At 41.5% G+C, this 23,826-nt stretch overlaps 2 protein-coding genes across 2 annotated transcripts; both read right to left on the minus strand.

The window, feature by feature from the left end:
• Window positions 1–675: 675 nt before the first annotated feature.
• On the minus strand, window positions 676–13,256 carry MGARP (mitochondria localized glutamic acid rich protein). The gene is made up of 4 exons (XM_033419454.2): window positions 13,126–13,256; window positions 7,789–7,892; window positions 2,847–2,940; window positions 676–1,510 (listed from the first exon to the last, which is right to left on the minus strand). Exons 1-4 carry the CDS (start codon window positions 13,205–13,207, stop codon window positions 1,053–1,055), a joined length of 738 nt encoding a protein of 245 aa, XP_033275345.1. The 5' UTR covers window positions 13,208–13,256; the 3' UTR covers window positions 676–1,052.
• Window positions 13,257–16,458: 3,202 nt separating this feature from the next.
• Window positions 16,459–22,747, minus strand: NDUFC1 (NADH:ubiquinone oxidoreductase subunit C1). The gene is made up of 4 exons (XM_004265142.4): window positions 22,587–22,747; window positions 21,944–22,047; window positions 20,376–20,455; window positions 16,459–19,392 (listed from the first exon to the last, which is right to left on the minus strand). Exons 1-3 carry the CDS (start codon window positions 22,651–22,653, stop codon window positions 20,396–20,398), a joined length of 231 nt encoding a protein of 76 aa, XP_004265190.1. The 5' UTR covers window positions 22,654–22,747; the 3' UTR covers window positions 16,459–19,392; window positions 20,376–20,395.
• Between the last annotated feature and the right edge of the window lie 1,079 nt (window positions 22,748–23,826).

Raw genomic sequence — 23,826 nt, forward strand, 5'->3', positions numbered from 1 at the left:
TCGTGCTTCAGATCCTTTACCCTTCTCAGTCCCCTCATCTGGGATGAGTTTCCGCTGCTCTCCCAGCAGCCCCGCCCTGCCATGTCCTCATGACTAGGTCCCTTATACATCCTTCACATTTATACCCACAAGACAGCTTCTTAGTAAGGTCTTCTCTGGCTGCCCTAACCAACACTTATAATCCCTTTACTTTCATTATTTTTCTTTTCAAATACTTATCAGTATCTAACATACTATATAGTTGTCTTATTTATCTTGTTTATTATTTATATTTGTTTAGAGCATTTGTATATACCCTAGAACACGAGCTGGGAAGGGTAAGAATTTTTATCTTTTTTTTTTAAATCTCAACACTTAAAACAGTGCCTGGTAAATTACAGGTGCTCAGTTAACATTTGTTGACTATGGGAATGAATGAATGAATGAATGAATGACCACTGGCAAAAAGTGCCAGGATAAATGCTGCTTGAAAAGAATTAAACTGAAATGGAAAATACTGGCACAGCCTGCCGTGTAATATAGATGGGAGAACGGATACATATATTGCCCTATGCAGAGTTCTCCCTAGATTATGTTTTCTTTGATAACATTGCAATGTTCATGTGATGTTATATGTGTATATATTAGTGTATACTATTTATGCATATAAATATTAGTGAATAATAATAGAAGCACTAAAGATTTTCCAAATTTATTTAAATGAGTTCAAATCAAAACTCAAGAATCTAGATTTACATACATTAAAGAAAGGTAAAATTATAGCAAAATTAAAGTGAATGCAGGTTGTATAGATAGCTCAATTCCTATGATATAAAATTTAAATCCACAGGTGAAACTCTTTAAGCTCTTTACATGTCATACTCTGATCCCAGAGAGTAGAAAACTATTCAGCACGCAAAATCTCCATTCTCTCGATCCTGAAATCTATCAGTAGATACCCCAAATCCTCAAGGCACACTAACATTTCTAGAAAAGAAGCCTTTTTAAAATCTAAGGTTACTGAAACTACAAAAACACCTATCAGACCCTCTGTGGCATTTTTTGCCCACGCGTCAATCAGCATGAGATGAGCCTTGGGCTGAGGCGGCCTCAGAACAAACACTGGCTTCTTCCTGTAAATCAGCCCCAGCAGAGGATTCTGACTCAACTGGAGAATTTTCTTCCAGTTCAGCATATTCACCACAGCTTTCGTTCTCGGTTGTACCTTTATCACTATCGATGGCAACAGCTTCCTCCCGAACTGCGCTGGTAACCTCTGACGTGGTTTCAGGGCTGACCTCTGCGGTTTCTCCCGTCCCCGCATCTGTCACCTCTGACCCAGTTTCAGCACCAGCGGCAGTGGTCCCCTCGGCAGCAGCCTCTGCATCGTCTGGACAGGGGGAAGCCTCTTTGATGACGGCAACTGTAGCACTGGGAAGCTCTGCAGCGTCCACCACCGGAGCTTCCACTGAAGGTACTTCGGGGGCTTCTGAACTGGCTTCCTCGGCACCCACAAGGTTCTCTTTTTCACCTTTAAGATTTAGTCCATGAAGCAAAGTATTAATGTAAAGAGCATGGGAAGATGGTGAGACACTGTGCAGTCATTTTAAAAAATGAGACAGATCAATAAGTACTGATATGACATGGTCTTCAAGGTAGTCTGTTCAGTGAAAAAAAAAGCAAGGAAACGAGCAATGTATACAGTATGGTACTCTTTGTGTTAGGACAAAAGGAGGGTAATATAGACCTAGAGTTATATTTGTAGAGACCCTCTCCTGGAGGACACAAAGAAACTGGTGTTGTTGGTTGCCTCTGGGGAGGTAAAATGAAGGGTCTGCTCTTCTGAAAACCCTTTTGAATCTGTTGAACTTAAGAAAATAATAATTTCATGTGATTATTTATTTTAAATACACACCATGAAAATAAACAGGCAATGTGTCATGTGAAATAGCATGGAAAAGTAGCTAACTTACTAGCTGATGACTCGGAAAAGCCACTAGTCCTCCCTCAACCTCAGTTTTGTCATCTGTAAAATGGGGATATTAATAATATCTACCTCACGGAACTATTGGGAGGATTGACTACAATAATACGTATGAAGAGGGGTTTAAAACCAAGGAAGTGCTATGGAAATGCTGTATTTTATCATTATTACAATCAGCCGTCTCATGATTATATTCAATAACATTTACTAATGATATTCTGTTTCTTATTGTTCTCATGACTAAAAGGTTAAAACTGGTCCACGAGCAGCTGTTTTCTTTGTCCCTAGATAGTGATCATGGTATTTGATAATAATGGCCTTATAGTTGAGATGGAAAAAAGTATGGTTTAAAGCAAGCAGTTTAGGCAACAAATATACATTAGGGTGAAAATGTCAAACTTCTGTTCTTACAAGTTGCCATTTTATCAGTCAGATCAACTGAGGGACTCAGTAGACATGACTGAATCTGCTAATGTCACTGCACACAGGTGGTCTTAGCCAAAACTGAAACAAAATTTCATGACTTAAAAAAAATTAACGAGAGAAATGAAAGGTCAGGCTGCTGAGAGAGACAGAGACTAAAATTATGCCTGCATGAATGGAAACCTGAGTAGGGGAAAAGTAATATTACCACACAAAGAAGTCAAAGCTGCTGGTCAGCAGATTAAATGTACAATGTTTTCATTTACCAAATGCTCTCGTCCAAAACCTCTAACAATATTCTTTAGGCTTTGGTTGGACTTTCCCTTCCTGAATGAACTTCTACCCAGAGTCATTTTGGATTAAGTTAGTAAAGAAGCCAAAAACAAATACTGTCCATTGCTAGACTAAGATAATGAAAATCAGTGCCTCAAGGAAAAAGAAAAGAGTAAATTCACTTTACCTGGAAGTGGATGTAACTCTGCTTTGGTTTTTTCTTTCAAATTCGTTATACGATCGCTGTGTTTGGCTTTCTCTGATGTGATTCTCTTGTAAGTCTGAAAGTAAATGTGTGCTTAAGTTTATTTCTTGAGCTCTAAGATTCATCATGCCAAGTTTAAAGCTATCTACAGTTCAAACAGGAGAAACCAATACACACCATCTACTCTTTTATTTCCCCTCTGGAAATCTTTGTCAATAAGTAGAATGCTTTAAAAAAGGAAAGAAACAAATGTTCTAACAGAGGTCAAAGATAACTAAAAACGCACAAGGTGGATAGATAAAGACCAAGAAGAAAAAAAAATTATGCTAAAATCAAAATATTCTGACAGGCATTTGCAAATATCCTGTGGTATTTATCTCAGAGTAATGGAAATTTATATGCACACAAAAACCTGTACACAAATGTTCATGTAGCTTTATTTGTAATCCAAAAACTGGAACCAGTCCAGACGTCCTACAACCGGTGAATCGTTACACAGACTGTGGTACGTCCAGGACATAGGACACTACTCAGCCATAAAAGGGATGAACTATAGATACAGGAAACAATTTGGATGAATCTCCAGGTAAATTATGTTGAGTGAAAAAAGCCAATCTCAAAAGGTTGCACACCTTAGGATTCCATTTATGTAACATTACTATTATTATTATTAATTTTTTTTGGTAATGTTCTTGAAATGACAAGAAATACAGAAATAGAGAACAGATGGGTAGTTGTCAGGAGGAAGGGAGGGGGAGAGCAGGTGGGAAGTGAGTACAATTACAAAAGAACAATACATGGGACCCTTGTGGTGATGGGACAGTCTTGTCTCTTGACTGTGGTGGTGAATACACGAATCTACACATGTGATGAAATTGCTTAGGACTAAATACATGCACTTGAGCGTACACACACACACACACACACACACGCACAAGTGCATGTAAAGCTGGTGGAATCTGAATAAGGTCTATGGATCGTATCCATGTCAGTTTCCTGGCTGTGATATTGTTTTATAGTTAGCAAAGATGTTGTCACTGGGGGAAATGAGCTCTCTCTGTATTAGTTCTTATAACTGCAGGTGAAATTCAATTTTCCCGCAATGAAAAGTTTTCCAAAAGTCTTCCAAAATGACCCATTTGTAGACCCCAATGAAGATTCCTTAAGTCAGCTAGGTTTAGTCATTAAAAGCAGTAATATGACTGACCCACAGGTTACTTGAGAAACAAAATTGGTAATAAAGCTATCTTAATCTTAGATACAATGTGCAGGCCTCCTTTCATTTCAAAATCAAGGAGTAATCTCTGGCGTATTCATATTAGACAATGATATTTTAAAAATGAAAATCTCGGGCTTCCCTGGTGGCGCAGTGGTTGAGAGTCCGCCTGCCGATGCAGGGGACACGGGTTCATGCCCCGGTCCGGGAAGATCCCACATGCCGCGGAGCGGCTGGGCCCGTGAGCCATGGCCGCTGAGCCTGCGCGTCTGGAGCCTGTGCTCCGCAACGGAAGAGGCCACAACAGTGAGAGGCCCGCGTACCGCAAAAACAAAAAAGAAAATCCCACTAGATAATATTGTTCATATTATCTCAGCTTAAAAAAATGTTGGTAGATATTTCTCTCTTAGTGGCAAGTAGGATGACAGATTTTTAAAATTTGCATATTTATATGTAGTATTTTCTAAATCTTTAATCATTATAAACCATTGACCTCATTAAAAGTTATCCTATGCAAATTACAAACCATTTTATAGTATGTTAAAATTAGACTGTGAAAATGGAAAACTCCATAAGCTCGGGGGGTGGAAATGTTGCAAAAGTGGCCCTTGAACAAACTCTCAGGGTTTGGTGAATTCTGACTTGAATCATCTGGCTTTGAAACACACAGAGCAAACAGGATCAGCAGGAATGACAGTCAACATTTTTGTATAAAAGCAGGGAATATTTTCCTAGTGGGGTGGGAGCTCCTGACTTGTACACCGAGTCAGCACCCTCAGTTCTCAGTACAGTAAAGCTGAACCTGTGCCCAAGTTCATGTCCCTGAAATGGCCATCCCAGCAGCAACATCCCTAGGACATTAGTCTTATTGTTCAAGGGGCTAAAACACAATTTAGCTGCTAAAGCAGAATCAAAGAGATATAAGAATAATTCACACTCATGTGTAACCCAGGGGATCTAGCTTGTTCAAATCGAACATTATCAAGCACAGAGTAGAAGAAAGGTCTATTAGAAGAGAGAGTCTCAAAATTAGACTTTGAAGTTATTTCCAAATGATATTTTGTATTTATTAAATGTAAGCATCTAAAATCTACCACAGCTTTTAGAAACCAGTCTGGCATTTTGCTCTCCCAAGATACCCAGACCCTCAAAAAATGGAAGTGACCTGGGCCTTTCTCAGATTTTCAGAGGCTCTGGTAGTAGATTTTACTTGGAAATGAAAAAGTGCTCTTGCCTAGGGGGCATCTGTGGATTCAATTCAGATAAACCTAATATAGAATTTATTTTAGTGCAGGACAAGGAAGGGAAGGGGAGGGCTAGAATATGGGTTTTTGAGTGCCTCAGGTTCTGTAATCCTAAGATTCTTGGGAATGAAGGCTTCCAACATTCCAGATAAAAACTACATAATCTGGGCTTCCCTGGTGGCGCAGTGGTTGAGAGTTCGCCTGCCGATGCAGGGGACACGGGTTCGTGCCCCGGTCCAGAAAGATCCCACGTGCCGCGGAACGGCTGGGCCCGTGAGCCATGGCCACTGAGCCTGCGCGTCTGGAGGCTGTGCTCCGCAACGGGAGAGGCCACAACAGTGAGAGGCCCGTGTACCGCAAAACAACAACAACAAAAAAACTACATAATCTTAGAGGTGGAAAGGGACTTAGAGATCATCACCTTGTCCAATTTCCACTCCCACTGTGAGAGAACAAGGCCAGAAAGAGCTCTCAGGCGTAGCCAGTTTCTAACCAGCCAGTTAAGATTGCTTTTGCAAAGGAGGATTTAGCGGACTGCAGAGGTTCACGTCTGGCACTGGTAAACATGATTAGGGGTGTAGCGATGTCCAGATGAAATTCAGTCTTCCAGCTTCCCACATAATCACATGGCCTAGTTTAATCTGTTTTCCAGTGGCCTATATCCAACTATAGCAGCCCTAGGCAGTGAATTCAATATTAAGCAGTAGAAAGATGGTAAAGCAAAGGAATCTGGGTATGAGTGAAAGCGGGTAGATTAGTGGAAGACAATAATATAAGTGACATGTTTGAACTTTCCTGGCTTCTTGAGGCTTTCACGTTTCTGAAGAGTGGGATATGTATTTTGCTTTCATTACCTACATAGTCCTTTAAACTGCTCCTAGTTAGGACTAAAAATCTCTTTATGCATATTTCTGTAAGGTCAAACCAAAATGTAGTGATTGTGTAGTCTTATGGTTCCTGAAGAATATATACTTATTCTCATTTTATTCATAATAAAGATTAGGTTTCAGTTTAGAAAGTTTATGGCAAAAGGAGGAATGATTCAAATCAATAGGATTATTTATTTATTTATTTTTGGCCACACAGTGCAGCTTATGGGATCTTAGTTCCCCAACCAGGGATTGCACTGGGCCCACAGCAGGGAAAGCGCTGAGTCCCAACCCCTGGACCTCCAGGGAATTCCTAGAATTATCTTATTAACTCACAAATGTCTCTTTTTTTTTTTTAGCTCCAAAATCATACTATTAAAAGCTTTGTTTTACGGTGATTACTTGTGGGGAGTGGATAAGGAAGACCAGGGAGGAAAACATTCTTTTGATTTTATATATGTCTATTTTGAATTTTAAAAAAATATATAGATAAATACTACTTTTAAAAAATAAAAGTAAAGGGCTTCCCTGGTGGCGCAGTGGTTGGGAGTCCGCCTGCCGATGCAGGGGACACGGGTTCGTGCCCCGGTCTGGGAAGATCCCACATGCCGCGGAGCGGCTGGGCCCGTGAGCCATGGCCGCTGAGCCTGCGCGTCTGGAGCCTGTGCTCCGCAACGGAAGAGGCCACAACAGTGAGAGGCCCGCGTACCGGAAAAAAAATAAAATAAAAATAATAAGTAAAAGTAAAGATGTAAAGCTAATAAAAAACTATGGAGACAGTTAAAAGACAAGGGGGAGAGAGGGAAGAATGAATGGTTGGAGCACAGGGGATTTTTAGGGCAATGAAACTATTCTGTGTGCTACTGTAATGGTGGATATGTGTCAGTATATATTTGTTAAAACCCATATAATGTACAACACAGAGTGAACCCTCATGTAAACTACAGCCTTTAGTCAATAATAATGTATCAGTGTTGACCCATCAGTTGTAACAAATGTATCTCACTAAAGCAAGGTTGTTGATTTGGGAAAGGGGGGCAGAGGGGTAAGAGGAAGTATATGGGAATTCTCTGTACTTTCTGCTTATTTTTCTGTAAACCTAAAACTGCTCCAAAAAATAAAGTCTATTAATTTATTTTTGGCCGTGTTGTGCAGCATGGGGAATCTCTGTTCCCTGACCAGGGATGGAACTCGCACCCCCTGCAGTAGAAGCGTGGAGTCTTAACCACTGGACCACCAGGGATCCCATAAAGTCTGTTAATTTTTAAAACATTTCTCTCTCAAAACAGTTCTTGTCAAATGTTAATAATAGTACCTACCTTAAAGAATTGTTGTAATAATTAAATGAGCCATGAGTCTGTCACGTGGTAAACACTCGAATGTCAGCCATTAGTACTGTTAGTATTTATAATAACATTGTTTTTAATGAAAGTCATCCATAGTTAGTGGTATTAAGTATTTTATACTTAAAAATTTTTTTTCATAATCTTGTATATTTAATTAATCCCATGTCTTGATCTTGACATTGCTTTGAGTTTTATCACAGGTTGTAAAATATATGAATTCCTGAGCACCAAGGTTATTAAAACACTTACATAATATCCACCAGCACTGACTGTGACACCTACAACCAGATAATAGATCATATTTGATCCGGATGATCCAGGGAATTTGTTAGATGACATCCAGCGAAGAGATGCTAGGAAAACAAGTTTAAACACAGTTAGCTCCACCACGGGCAAAACTATTTTAAATGATTACATCCAAAAAAATTTTTTACCCCTCAGTGAACCTAGAATCTATTAACATCAACTGATTTTAGCTTAAAGGAACACAGCATTACAAGGTAGGGTAATAATTCCACTTGACATTTTCTTAATCTAATTTGATAATTACTTATGAAACCTGTCATCCTGATGCTTCGCATCATGCTTTACTTTGAAGGAATGCAGACGTGGGTGAGGAGAAATGACAAAGCGTTAAACAATTTTAACAGTCAAACGAGATGCATGTGAGCAAAAGAAATCCATTTATTGTATATTCTACACCACAGGATTCAATGGAAAAGATATTTTTACAAAAAGTTAATTAAATACATTTGTGCTTAAAGTTTATATGTTAAATAAAACATTTATGTTGAAATCCAACACATTTCTATAAATCTATATTACAAATGTAGACATAGAAAGAAACTCTAATTCTTCTAATATAAAACCTTTAAAGACGGGCAGATAGAAGCTTTTTAAAAAATTTTTTAATTTATATTTTAACATCTTTATTGGAGTATAATTGCTTTACAATCGTGTGTTAGTTTTTGCTTTATAACAAAGTGATTCAGCTATACATATACATATATCCCCATATCTCCTCCCTCTGTGTCTCCCTCCCACCCTCCCTTTCCCAGCCCTCTAGGTGGTCACAAAGCACTGAGCTGATCTCCCTGTGCTATGCGGCTGCTTCCCACTAGCTATCTATTTTACATTTGGTAGTGTATATATGTCCGTGCCACTCTCTCACTTCGTCCCAGCTTCCCCTTCCCCTTCCCTGTGTCCTCAAGTCCATTCTCTACATCTGCATCTTTATTCCTGTCCTGCCCCTAGGTTCTTCAGAACCTTTTTTTTTTTTAGATTCCATATATATGTGTTAGCATACGGTATTTGTTTTTCTCTTTCTGACTTACTTCACTCTGTATGACAGTCTCCAGGTCCATCCACCTCACTACAAATAACTCAATTTTGTTTCTTTTTACGGCTGAGTAATATTCCATTGTATATATGTGTCACATCTTCTTTATTCATTCATCTGTCGATGGACACTTAGGTTGCTTCCATGTCCTGGCTATTGTAAATAGAGCTGCAGTGAACATTGTGGTACATGACTCTTTTTGAATTATGGTTTTCTCAGGGTATATGCCCAGTAGTGGGATTGCTGGGTCGTATGGTAGTTCTATTTTTAGTGTTTTAAGGAACCTCCATACTGTTCTCCATAGTGGCTATCAATTTACATTCCTACCAGATATAAGCTCTTTTAAGACAAATGTTGCCATAAGGTCATATCTAAAATAGAAGGGCAATTTTGTACAAACTAGTAGAAATAGATTAAGGTACTGTATTATTCTATTTAAATATATTAACTCTATAGTGCTAGAATTTGTATATACCATATGCTATGGAATTGAAATTTTTATGATAGACTCAAAGCTAGAAGAAGCTTAAAGTTCATATAGCTCAAATTCTCTATTTTAAAGATAAAGAGGGACTTCCCTGGTGACTCAGTGGTTAAGAGTCCACCTGCCAATGCAGGGGACACAGGTTTGATCTCTGCTCTGGGAAGATCCCACATGCCTAGGAGCAACTAAGCCGGTGCACTGCAACTACTGAGCCTGCGCTCTAGAGCCCGTGAGCCACAACTACTGAACCTGCATGCCACAACTACTGAAGCCCGCGCACCTAGAGCCTGTGTCCGCAACAAGAGAAGCCACTGCAACGAGAAGCCCGTGCACCGCAACGTAGAGTAGCCCCTGCTCGCCGCAACTAGAGAAAGCCCGCACGCAGCAATGAAGACCCAACACAACCAAACATAAATAATAAATAAATAAATAAATTTATATTTAAAAAAAAGATTATAACTGTAGGGACTTCCCTTGCGGTCCAGTGGTTAACACTCCGCGCTTCCAATGCAGGGGGTGCAGGTTTGGTCCCTGGCTGGGGAACTAGGATCCCACATGCCGGAGGTGCAGCCAAAAAATAAATAAATAAAACAAAATAATCTTTTTAAAAAAGAGTATAACTGTAAACACAACACACAAGGCCCCTAGCCTCAAAAAAGAGGGAAAAGATGTACAGGCGAATAACTGTAGACAAATAACTGCAATGCAGTGTGACAAATGCTGTAACAGATGAAAGCAGAAGCAACAATAGCATGAAAACGCAGTGAAAGGACTCAGCTAGCTGGCTCAAGGTAACTGCCACGATTGAAAAGACGTGACCTGAGCTTTGAAGGAAAGTAGGAGTTTGTCGGATAAACAAGGGGAGGGAAAATTGCATTGGAGGCAGAAGGCAGAGCGTGTGCAAAAGCATGAGACAGTGTGACTAGGAAAACTCAATGTATTTTGATGTGGCCTGACACAGAGAATAAGGGTGTAGGGACCTGGAAGAAGTTATGATTTACAGAAAGCAAATCTCAAGACATTTGCACAAACTACGAATCTCCGTAGTAGCAAAATTGGGAAGATTTTGTATATATGTTCTTAGTTTGGATATAAATGATCATCTCTTAGAAAAAAACAATTTTTCCCTACAAATGTGCCCTGAGAGGCTATGGTAAGAGGTTATGTCTTTGACTTCTAGTGGAGCTTTTGTTGGTTTAAAACTACAGCTGTGATTAAATAGGGAATATATAGCTTTCATGGTTGGCAACCAGTAATAAATATCAAAATGTTTTTTTAGGGCTTCCCTGGTGGCGCAGTGGTTGAGAGTCCGCCTGCTGATGCATGGGACACGGGTTCGTGCCCCGGTCTGGGAAGATCCCACATGCCATGGAGCGGCTGGGCCCGTGAGCCATGGCCGCTGAGCCTGCGCGTCCGGAGCCTGCGCGTCCGGAGCCTGCGCGTCCGGAGCCTGTGCTCCGCAACGGGAGAGGCCACAACAGTAAGAGGCCTGCGTACCACAAAAAAAAAAACCAAAAAAAAAGTTTTTTTAAATAGGAAGAAATAGAGAAAATTACAGAGGTTTAAGTAAAGACAAATACAATTATGGCAGAGTTATTTAAAAGAGCAATGAAATTCGAAATAAATATTTGGTAAAGATTAGACAAATTTTAGCATATTCATAAATGTGAAACAGATATTTTAATTTTTGCAGAAGACTGTCTACACGAGAAAATATTTACAATATATTAAGTGAAAAGTTAGAGCAAAATAATCTTTACAGGACTATCCCAGATTACGTACATTGTGGAAGCAATGTACATAAGAAAAAAAAAATGCAGGAAGGCGGAAAAAAGGTCTGGAACACCACGTACACTAAAATGTAGATCAATAGTGGTATTCACTAAGTGGTAGAATTACAGGCGACTTCTAGTTTGTCTTTCTGAGTTTTTTCGGTGATCTACTGTAAACCTAATTTATTTATTCATTAAAATTTTACATTTTTAAAAGCAAAAACCAGAGAACAAAATTTGATGAGGCACGGTTAAAATTTTATCCTTCAATAAACTGAAACAATTTCATTTTTCATCCAAATTGGAAGTACCAATACAAGGTTAATGTCCATGACCGAAGCCAAATTTCCAGTCAATTACAGTTCAGAAAATACATAAATGAATCAACACTACAAAAAAGTAATTAGATGAAAATGAGGAAAAGACCAGTACTGCTACAACCAGTATTGCTAACTACCTGTTCAGAATTTTCAAACTTCTTTTCTTTTACCCCAAGTTGGGGAGGAAATTATTTGAAATATGTGCAGCTACCAAAAAAGGATGTGTATGCGTGTCCGTGAGGACGGTGAGGGTTGCGTTCAGAGAGCTCGAAAGGCCACCGTCAGGGCCTTTTCCATCTCCCCACCCCCAATCACAACAGCCCCGTTATCTTCTGAACTTTCAAAGGAATGGCTTCCCCCTATTTCACCAGCGAAAAGTCTGCTCTGTCTTACTCGGCATAGAAATCAAGGAAAACGAAGACTCTTTATTTCTGTTACTGGAGGCAACTTCTTCTCAGTAGCATTTTAAGAGAAAAATAAAGCTAGTTACACATACCCTCCTTCCCTCCCGCCATCACCATCACCACCGCAGGCCTAATCAAAGTGGAAACAAATTGGCCATGGAATTTTCCGCAGGAGTCGTTCTCTTCCTCCCCGACTCCAATGCAAGCCTTAGCAAGTGGGGCAAAGTGAAGGGAGAACTAAGAACTTTCCACGAGGTTGTCTAAGAGCCAGCGCCCCAGTCAGGGACGGAAAAGAGAAGATGCACGACGACTAGGAAAGAGCCGGCTGGGGCAGAACTGCTCGCTTGCGCAAACCTGGGCGCAGGGCCGCTGGCGGCTGGCAGGGAAAATGCTCTCCTGCTCACACTTCAGCACCTACGATGGCGCAGGCCCTAGGCTAGGCGCGTTCGTGCGTATCAATTTTTATTTAATAAGCTTCCAGCTCGCACTGCCACTTCCCCTTCAGGAAATTCGCTCCCTTTCCCCGTGCTTTAGAAAATCTACAGGTGATGGATACAGGGGGGACGCAGCCCAACAGCTGGAGGGCTCCAGATCTCTCTGCAGCCCCTAAGGAAAGCGTTTCGAAGCCCCTTCCTCACCGGGGATGCCACGGCCCGGGCTCGTGGCTGCCGAGTCCTGGACAGGTCTTGATTCTATTTACTCAAGAGCATTTACCCAACTTCTACGCGGCCGGCACTGCCTTCCGCGCACCCTGCCGAGCCCGCGGACCAGGGTCCATCTTCCCACCCATTCCTCTGCTTCCTCGTGAAGTTGGAGAGCGCTTTGGGCCCTGTATTAAGACAAGGGGTAAGCTTTGCCGACTTTCGCCAGGCACTTTTCTAAGCGCTGTTAACTACATATTAACTCATTAAAACTCATTAGTGTCCCCATTTTGCAGATGAGGAAACTGAAGTGAAATCACTTGCCCAAGATCAAGATTCGAACCCAGGAAATCCAGTCCGGATCCAGAAGCCGCGCTGGAAAGGCACCCTACTTCCAAAGTCTCCAAGAATTTCGAGGTGATTTCCCGGCCACCCTCCCCCTTTTTCCCCGCCCCCCCACCATCCCCATCCCTATCCCCAATCTCAGGCTTCTGCTGCCGGGGTTGGCTTTGGCCCACGAAGGGCAGGCGGGAACCGGCGCGCCCGCGCGATCTGTGCGCGAGGCACCTGTCCTCCTCAGGCTTGGACGCCGGGAGAGGCTCCCCGGGCCAGCGCCTGCGACTCACCGTCCTTCCGGAGCGGCGCGGGGCCTGGGGGCGCCCGCAGAGGCAGCGCCAGGGTCTTGGAGACCGCCCTGCGGAGGTACATCGCGCCCGGCTCCCTGCACGCCGCTGCCGCTGTAGCCCCGCGGTGCTGCGGAGCGCGGGGAGCCCTGGCGAGCCCTGGCGAGCCCCGCCCCGGGGAGGGGCGCTGACCCCTGCCCGCCCCGCCCCCGCGGCCCCGTGGGGTTTGTGCGCAGGGGTTGGTCGTGCGCACCGTCCTCCCTCAACCCAATCTGCAAGCACTGTCGCCTTCGCCTGGGCCCGAGAAGCCGATGGTGGCATCTCGGAAAAGGGATGGAGAACCGAGAAGTCGCCGTCATCTGCCTGCCCTGTACTATTCCAGTCAGTGGGACTCCTCAGAGCAGGATGAAATGTCTCGGGACTCGCATCCGGAATAAGACACAGACAGGATTTATCATGCCTTGTGCAAGCTGAACCCCCTTTCTCTCACGCACTCCGCTAGCTTTCCTAGGACTGGAAAGGGCAGCTGGAAGTTCCCTGGAGATGGAGGAGGGGGGTAGCCTCAGTCTCCCATTAGTGCTCTGGGTGACGTTCAGAATCCTAAGAAAATTCCCGCTTAATGGATGAATTTCTAGGCAATTCACGATTACAATGACTTTTAAATATAAACTCCAAAAATGCTGCATATTCCTCTATGGGATGTGAAGCTAGTATCTCCAAATCAACTAAAAACACTGAATTATTAGTTTCTCCCTCCAGATTTCAATCACTTGCCTCATTGTGGCGACAAGAATCTGTCATGGTTTGAATATGGAAACCAATAATGTATGCTTATAACATTTTCTAAGTGATTAATCTTTGGAAGGCACCATTTCCTACTACTATAACCCCTTAAGTATGTTTGGCACTTGACAGTTTATAAAGCACTTTCACATAATTTTCTCCTTTAATTTTTATTTCATCGCTCGGAGGAAGGTGGCAATTACTCGGTTTAGCAAACGACCAGGTGGTGGGGAGGAATTTTCAAGGACCGATGGTTATGATTTTTTTTTTTTTTAAAGGACATGAACATAGTCCTTCTAGTTCCAAGTTCTCTTGGCATGTTACAGGCAAACTACTTGCTCATTTGCTAGGTGAATAACTAAACACTCCTCAGAGGTTCTCGTTCTGAACCCAATTCTAATATTTAATATAGTCTCATTCAAGGAGTACAAGCCAATGATCAGAACTAGTTTTTTTTTTTTTTCCCCCCCCGGTATGCGGGCCTCTCACTGTTGTGGCCTCTCCCGTTGCGGAGCACAGGCTCCAGACGCGCAGGCTCAGCGGCCATGGCTCACGGGCCCAGCCGCTCCGCGGCATGTGGGATCTTCCCGGACCGGGGCACGAACCCGTGTCCCCTGCATCGGCAGGCGGACTCTCAACCACTGCGCCACCAGGGAAGCCCCAGAACTAGTTTTTTGATGCTCAGTCACTAGCTATTCCTAGTGATTAAACCTTAAGAGCAAATAGGTAATCTGTGTTAATGAGACGTCAGATTTAGACTTCCAAGCCCCAAAGAAGGGGCTAGACCCAGACCCTCCACCAAGAAGTCAGGTAGTCCTGAAAGTAACAAAATGCAGATTAGTACACTTGCTACCTTTGCCCAGCATCAAGTATACGTCCTAGGATGAACTGCTAGCAGCTAGTACAAACTGACAAATCAAATCAAATCTGTGGGGAGAGCTCCTAACCGTTTCCAATTTAGTGCAGCTCAATTTAAAATTAAAAGAGAAAACAAATCTGTTTACCACTACAGCTCATTCCTTCTTTGGTCTACTTAGGGCTGAATTTTGACTTCGTTGCCAGGGAGAGGAAATAGTCAAAGGCAGTAAATGCATTTTAATGAGTATCCACATGAGTGAAATGTGGATAACTCCTTTATTGTGTTGCTGTCAGCTGTAAAGCACATTAGGTAGAAAACACACTCAGCTAGTTGGAGAAGGCAGCGCTAGACTCTGACTTCCAGCCTGAGCCGAAGCTCCAGGCCCACTTACAATGTTCTGATGCCTGTCAGTGCGCACATGATAGGATCCATTACAGTCCACCATCTCATCTTATGGTAAGGTCCAGCGGGGAGTTTATCATGTCCTCTAGGTTGGATGTGGCCATCCCAGCTGGCAAAGGCAAGAACTGTGAGATAAGTAGTGCTACTTCTCCACATTCCTTTTCATCTTAGCTAAAAGCTCATGGCTCTTGGATCAAAGGGAATTTGCCACCTACTCTACTGCTCCTGTAGGATACGTGGCTTTCCATTTTGATGTCAAACTCTTCCCACATTTTGATGAAACACTTCCCAAGAAAGGACATGCCTGTGGGGTGTCAAATTCACTCTGTAGCAAGCTGTCTCTCCAGAACCCTGAGAGAATTTTAACAGCAGGTCTTCGCTATACAAGACTGTGTTAAGGCTGAGACAGTAGTTTCCCAGCTGTTAGTCACACTGTTTATAATGCTGCCCTTGAGCACATCCTTGACATTTCTCTTGGTCTTGTTAGGAAAACAAGAACTTAGGGTTAGAGTTAACTTGGTTTATCTAAGATGATCTCCACCTAACTGTGATTGTTGACAAAGACAATATTAGTTTTCAAAACATATTGTAAGAGAGGGAGCTCACGAAGCTCCCTAACCACTGGCACTATTAGTCATACTTACTCAAGGCTTAAGTTCCATATAATTAAAGGCAATTCTCAAAGATTGAGTGATTTCCTAGGCTCCACAGAAAGCTAGAAACAGCTTTGTTTTTTTTTAATATTAAATCCCTAAGCTATAACCTGTACTTTCAACAGATCGATACGGATATACAGTGAAAATTTAGAAGAGTGTCTAGGAGGACAAATTGGAAAGCAATTTGAAAACGCGCTGGTAAGCATGCTTTTTTTAAACATCTTTATTGGAGTATAATTGCTTTACAATGGTTAGTTTCTGCTGTATAACCAAGTGAATCAGCTATACGTATACATGTGTCCCCATATCCCCTCCCTCTTGCGTCTCCCTCCCACCCTCCCTACCCCACCCCTCTAGGTGGCCACGCAGCACGGAGCTGATCTCCCTGGGCTACGTGGCTGCTTCCCACTAGCTGTCTGTTTTACATTTGGTATGCACGCTTTTGATGGCCTAAAGTATTTCGATAAAATGAAGGCGAAAGGGCAATCAAGATGGTAAATTCTTAAACTATTCTTGGAGGTTCCTCAGCACTCTTCCCATCTATTCACTTTCTCTTCTGTAGTAAAATAAACATGACATTCCCTACCCCTTCCATATTTTCCTAAGGCTACCATAACAAATTACTACAGACTTGGATGGCTTAAAACAACACACTTTATTCTCTCACAGTTCTGGAGGTTGGAAGTCTGAAGCGAAGGTGCGAAACATGCAGGCAAGAACCCTTCAGCTTCTGACGCTTACCGGTAATCCTTGCTCTCCACATGCATCACTCCAGTCCCTGCCTCCATCATTGCCGTCTTCTCCCTGTGTGTCTGTGTCTCTTCTCCTTAGAAACATACAAGTCACAGTGGGCTAAGGGCCCACTCTACTCCAGTATACTCATTTTAACTAATTATATCTGCAAATACCCTATTTCCAAATAAGGTTACATTCTGAGATAATGGGGGCTAGGACTTCAACATATCTTTTGGGGGACCAAAATTTAACCCATAACAACTTCTTATACTTAAAACTGAGCTCCTATAGCTTGTTTTTTTTTTCCTACAGCAACTTAAGAAACTAATTTAATGACTATCTCACAGACACTGAATCTGAAAAAAAAAGGTCCGATTTTGATCTAATAAAAAACTTGACAACGTTTGACATATGAATTTGTCTGTTCTTTTTTATGGAAATTCTTTTACATTATTGCTAAAGGAACCATCACTTGACCAAGTTCTTCTCAGGAGTTGTGTATCAGAACGATTCTTGTTCAGTCCAGCTAAAACATCTCAGTTTAAGAGACTACTGACTGTAGCCCTCTCTTTACAATGTGGGCTGGGGAAGAGACGGTCTGTGTGCAAAGGAGATAAAGCACATAGGCAGGAAGCAGAGCCCAGAGCAAACGTCCGGATAACATTTGAATGCCAGGCCCCAATCATTCCTGGGCTCAGGCGCATGCCTGTTACGGCAGTCTGTGAGTCACTCTGTATCCTCATAACCTTCTTTTAGTTTAATGTAATTTGAGTTAGGTTTCAATATTTAGTTTAGAAAGTGCCTCTCACCAGCGCCCCTGTGTGGCACAACTCTAGGAGGTGTTACTCAAGAGTAATCTGCATCTGTACTGTCCAATACGGCAGCCACCAGCCCCATGTGGCTATTTAATGAAAAGGAAATAAAACTAAAAAAAATGCAGTCACATTAATCGCATTCCAAATGCTCAGTAGCCACATGGGAGTAGTGGCCACTACGCTGGCTAGCACAGGCAGAACATGTCCATCACCGCAGAAAGTTCTTTTGGACAGCCCTAGTCTTCATGAATGGCTCCCCCTGGAGTTACAGAGGCACGATCAAGAACAAAGTCCACACAGGGCAGCTTTATTTTCAAGGCCTGACATACAGTAAATCTTGCTTGTTAAAGCTGTATTTTATTTCCAACTAAGGTTATCAGTTCCCAGAATTTCAAGTGTCTTAGAGTTTTCTGTTCCCTTTAGGGATGTGAATTTTAAGTGTCTCTTTTAGGGTAAAGTTCCTTGAACTGGGAGTTGATACCTGACTTCTTGGTCCATTACCATGTGACAGTATTAGTTTCCTACTGCTGCTATAACAAACTTAGTGGTTTAAAACAACACAAATTTATTATCTTACATTTTTGTAGATGAGAAATCCGACATGGGTCTCACTGGGCTGAAGTTAAGGTGTCAGCAAGGCTGTTCCTTTCCGGAGGCTCCAGGGTAGAATTTCTTTGACTTCTCTGTCCCTTGGCTCTTGGGCCTCTTTCATCTTCAAAGCTAGCAATGGCCGGCTGAACTTTCCTCATATCACACCACTCTGACACATACTGGTGCCTCCCTCTTCCACTTCTAAGGACCCTTGTGATTACATGAGGCCCAACCAGATAATCCAGGATAATCTCTCCATCTCAATGTCAGCTGATTAGCACACTTAATTCCATCTGCAACCTTAATTCCCCTTTGCCTAACCTAACCTAACATATATACAAATTCTGGGGAATAGGACATGGTCATCTTTAAGAGTCCATCATTCTACTTTCCAGTGATACTGGGCAAATGACTCTTTACCTCTGGTTTTTGCATTTGTAAAATTATGGAATTGGTCTATATAACCCCCTAAGGTCCTTTCCAGTTCTACCACCTAGGACTCCAAATTGACAAAAGTTAATAGTTACTGTTTTATCTGGTCTTTCACTGAATTTGGATTAAATACTTATTCTGAGATAATGTAACTCTGACTTTATGTTCAGAAGTGACTTCCAAAGGTATTGGGCCGTGAATCTCCCAGAGTGTTGGCCAGAGCCCGAAACACAAACAAAGCCATTTATAAGGCAATGAAACTTTCTATTTAACATCAGAATGGAGATACAAATAATACACTTTCAAATGTATAGTATCAATACATTAAGTGTTTAAATTATATGTTAATGAAGTGGCATATAAATAGGTGTTAACTGATTCACAAGAAAGGGTTTAAAGGGATAAATGAAGTGTTTTTTCATTTGTCTCTATTAGCTCTCACCAACTCCTTTTTTTGAATAGTCTGTTATTCATTGGATGAAAGTCGTATGAGCAAAAAGAGCCAACTGTGGCCACACCGGTGTTAAAAACAGTCACCCAAATGAAACTCATTCAAACTCAAGGAAATGGAGTCAGAAGAAACTCTGGTAAGAAGAAAATAGTATTTGGGTTCTTTTGTATTTTAAATAATAGAGTAGGAGTAGTTCTATCATCCTGATCACTAAATAAGTGTTCTGATTAGAAATCAGAAGTTGATAGAAGGACTAAATCCTCAGCAGTGATTTTTTTTTAAATCTGTATCCTTAAAAAGTTTTCTTACCAATGACCCAATTATCAAACGGCACTTTCCACATTAAAATACTTCTAGTAATTTACGTTAGAATTGACATTTTATACATTGTCACAATGTACATAATCTGAAGAATACAGAAGTATTTTTTAATTTAATATGTGAAACACAAATGCTGACTTGACATATGTTCACATGTAACTCTTTCTCTCAGTTTACAGCTCAACAGATTGGTGAATCCAGAGGAACTGCTATAAACACTAATACCTATAATGGAAAAAAAAGAAAACTGTAGCATTAACCAGCAGAAGTAATATTAAAATTAGACCATTCTGAACAATGCACCGTAAAGTATCAGGGGAAGTCTAAAAAAACAAATCCACAAAGAATATCAACTCCTCATTTTATCTAAATTTTAGCAAAAAAAAAATTTTTTTAAAATCTTAACTACAGGAGTAGCAAAAGCATCTGGTTTTGATTTAAAAAACTTATTTCATTTTTATCTCTTGATTGACTGAAGTAGTGAAATGGGCAAGGTGATAATAATAGAACAAAATGTACATCTGTGATTACTATTTTATTCTCCAGCACATATAAGTTATCTACTTTAATCAACCTAATCCAAGAAAGCTGAGATTTATAAGGATGATTTTTCATTTTACAAAAGGATTAATATAGGATTTCTTTAAAAATATTTTCAGAAATATGGCACACATATACATATAAAATAAACTCACTCTCTTTCAAATAACAGACCATGCAGTGTATTCTATCTTATTCACAGCTAGGTTTTATCAGGAATTGTCCAACTGGGTGTTAGTTGTAATGACAATCATAATAAAATCGTCATGCAGTAAGAAGTTTAACAATTGAATGCCCTGTTCTCGTGGAATTTTACACTCATGTGTGGTATATGACAAACAGGTATTAAGAAATACATACACAAACAATGATAACTTGTCCTAAGTGCTATGAAGGCACTGTGTACAGCACTATTAGCTTTAAGGAAATATGATTTTGGTTTCATTCTTAAGCACAACTTCCTCTGAACACAGTCAAAGTGTAATGATTAAAAATGATTATACTAAGAGATCCTTGAGCCAAGGTATTAAAAATTCATAAATTTGTCACAGACAGGAATATAGGTGCTAAAAAGTATAAACCTAATGAAAAAAGTCAAAACACATTATTTAAAAAGAGGTCAAATTAACTTGCATAGTCTATTCAATCCTAGAAAATCACATACTTACTATATCGGTATTCCAAAAGTTTATTCCAACCCATTTCTTCTTTCATACTCTAAAACATCTTCATTATGTTGTTTGATGAGCTAGAAGTAGGTAAGAGTTAAAATTAGAAATGTAATCTTCCTGGCAACTTAAAGAGGAGAAGGAGAAGATCAACTGATGAAATTTATATTTTGCAAGAGAAATAAGGATAGATTAAAAGAATTACAACTATGCTAGTTAGAAATAAAAGGCTAAAGGATACAAAAGTCCAAAAGCTATGAATGATATGTACTTGTTCACCACAATCTGACATACTATAAATTTGAGAAGGCAACCCTTAAAAGTTTAAATCCAACTTCTGCAAATAAATTACTTCACTCAGTGGGTAATTAATGGAATGGAGAGCCTTACCACAGAGGGGCTAAAGCAACAGGACAGAGCAGAACCTGGTTATTAGATGGGGTTGGTGGATGTGTACCATACTTCTAACCTCAGAAGTATGATACTGTGAGTGAACGACCAACCCACAACCCCCAACTATATATGTATTAATTAGATGTCACGGAGGACAGCCACTTTCTCAGAACCACTATCTGACAGAATATGCAACTAGAACGATGGCTGATATAGGGTGACATGTGTTGCAAAGATCCAATATCAATCAGGGCTCTCAGCAACAAGTTTCTTTTTAGGAAAACTTTAAGAACGTATAAAGTTACATTATAACAAACGTTATTTTGAAAGGATTAGTTACTAAGTTGTAAGTAACTTTCAACATCTCTTCCTCCTTTCCATGTCAAAGAGCTGAACCACTTTAATGAAAAAAATCCCAAATAAGAGATCTAAGAGTTGGAGGTGGGTGGCAGTGGAGGAAATTCCAAAACAAAAAATTCAAATACTAATGAAACACAGATACTTTTAAAATTTTTATCTATGGAGAGACAGTATTTCACAGTGGTCTACAGTGTAGCTCTGAAGTCAGGGAGAACTTGGTTTGGCAAATTAATTTCTCCAAGTGTTTCCTACATCCATAAAAGGTCAATAATAATAGTACTACCACATAGTGTTGTTGAAAAAATTAAACGAGTTTTTACAGGTAAAGCATTTGGCATACTGTAAACAAAGACAAAAAAAAAAAGAAAGAAAAAGGCTGCTACACACTAGGTACAATTTCCAACAATGTATTTACACAAACATTGTTAAAATCTTATATCTTGTAAGTCCAGTGGGATTTAATTTGTATAGCTTGTTCATTTACGATCTGTCCCTATGGCATCTGAAAAAAGTGCCTTCATAAAACCCCAACCTGCCTCCATCTTTATTAAGAAATAAACTAAAGTATAATTAATATGTAGTAAAACTGCCATTCACGACAAAACCAGGCGAAGGAACAATGACAGATATTTCGGCCTCATTATACTTTCTCGATGCCTCTGAAAATATTTTTTAGTCCTTGGAGAAATAGATTATTAGCAGTTACATAAATAACCTATGGTATGGGAGATTTGCTGCGCAACATTCAACCTCACACCGGTACTTGTCCTCTCCAGCGTGCTGGAGTAGCACGATTTAAGGGAGTATATACTTACATAGATCCACAAGAAAACGGAGGTGCCCAAGGTCAGTCCAACCTTCAGCCAGTCAGGGCTGCCTTGTGGCGGTTCCCGAATGTAGAACTTTGACCGCGCTGAAGCTGAAAGGGGACAGAAAGGGTCTCTAAATCTGTAACTTACCACCCTGTGGGGATAAACCTGACATTTACATGCGTATTGTCGCTTTTAATTCCCCCTTCTACTTCCTCATTTAAACAGCCACAGAAAGAGAGGTTCAGAGATGCCTAGTAACTCGCGCTGGGCCACCAGCAGGGCCAGACCGGGTAGCGCCTTCAAAGCCTCGTACACGGGCTTTGGCGACCCTCCGACGTCTCGGGGGTGGGCAGATAGAAGCGCCCCGGGGAGGGTCTCCTTCTCCCGCGTCTGCAGGAGGAGGGACTCAAAGTCCATTCGCCGAAACCCCGAGGGGTCGGACGGCTCTGGGAGGAGGGTGGGCAGCGGCTGACGGGGAGCCGAGAGGCGCGGGTGGAGGCAGGCGTGGGCTCCGGGAGGCAGGCCGGCGAAGGTCACTGCCGGACAAGCCCGGGGCGCAGCCGCCTCCTGCCCCTTCGGGGCTGGGCTCGCCCTGGGAGCCGCAGGCTGGAAGGTCGGGGCGGCCTGCTCGAGGAGGGACACTTACAGCCGCTCGGCAGCCTGGCCGGGGCCAGCAGCTTGGAGAAAGGGCGCAACAAGGCAGACAGCGCCATCTTGCCGGGTTGGGCTCCGCCTCCTCCAGGCCCGCCGCTCTCGGGGGTCGGCGTCCGGCCGAGCGCCTCCTGGCGGGCGGAGGCGCGGAACCGCGGGCTCTGCGACCGCGTGCGGGCGCTAACGCCAAGAATTGGAGTTACCGCCTGGTACTCTAGCTCTTCTGGTCTCAGCCCTCAATGTGCACAGTGGGATTACGAAGGACGTGATTACAAAGGGGAAAATGAAAGGTAGTTTAGCCGCGTCTCTGTCCTCGGAGAGTTTATTTCAGACCCCCACTCCAGGGACACTTACAAAGAGAGTTACCAAAATCTTCCTGCGTAAGCCGGGAAACTGCAAGTGAAGAGGGTTGAATAGTAGCATTTTGATCGAATGCGGTGTTTCAGGCACTGCGCCTTAATGCATCATTTGATTTACATGCACTATCATTTCACTTTCACAAAGGCCGCAGGACACGCCGTGATAATCATTCTCAATTTATAGATGAAGCTCAAAAGACAAGCTCTTCCTCCAAGGTGACATATTATATATACCTCATATTTGAAACGACCTCTTAACAGTTCCCAAAGTCTGTTTATACGCACTAGCACAGTAAAGTCTCACAACCCTGTGAGGAAAAGAGAATCCTAGTATTTCAGAAGTGCCCCGACCAGTTCAAGACCACACAGCTGGGGAAGTTGGGACTCGGACTTAGCCCACCCAACAGGTTTAGACAGTCCCCTGAGGCCATAAGCTGCAGAGCAGGCTCAAAGTGCCAAGTTCAAAGCTCCATTCGTGCTCACCTCTTTTTAGCTATATGATTTTTAGGCAAATTACTTAACCTCTCCAGTTTTATATCTGGAACAAAACACCTACGCTATAGGGTCCTTGGGAAGCTTAGAGCATGTCTGGTGGTTTTAAACAACTTGCTTTTTTTTTTGCCTATCTCTTTGAAACCTATTGTACTGACCAATAGGTTTTATTTTTCACAATTGAACCAGATTTTTTTGTGCATTTAATTCTCGATTCAAACTGAGGTCTAAAGGCCATGTAAAAATATGTATATTTTTACATATTTTAATTAGGTTTAATCTTTTAAGCCTCATGTCATTTGGGTTCATTTTAAGGGCAAAATAAATGTTAGCAAATCTCTTTTTCTTTCTATACTTTCCTTAGCAATGTTATTGAAAAAAAAT

Source organism: Orcinus orca, chromosome 4, assembly GCF_937001465.1.
Source record: "Orcinus orca chromosome 4, mOrcOrc1.1, whole genome shotgun sequence".
Taxonomy (NCBI): Eukaryota; Metazoa; Chordata; class Mammalia; order Artiodactyla; family Delphinidae; genus Orcinus; species Orcinus orca.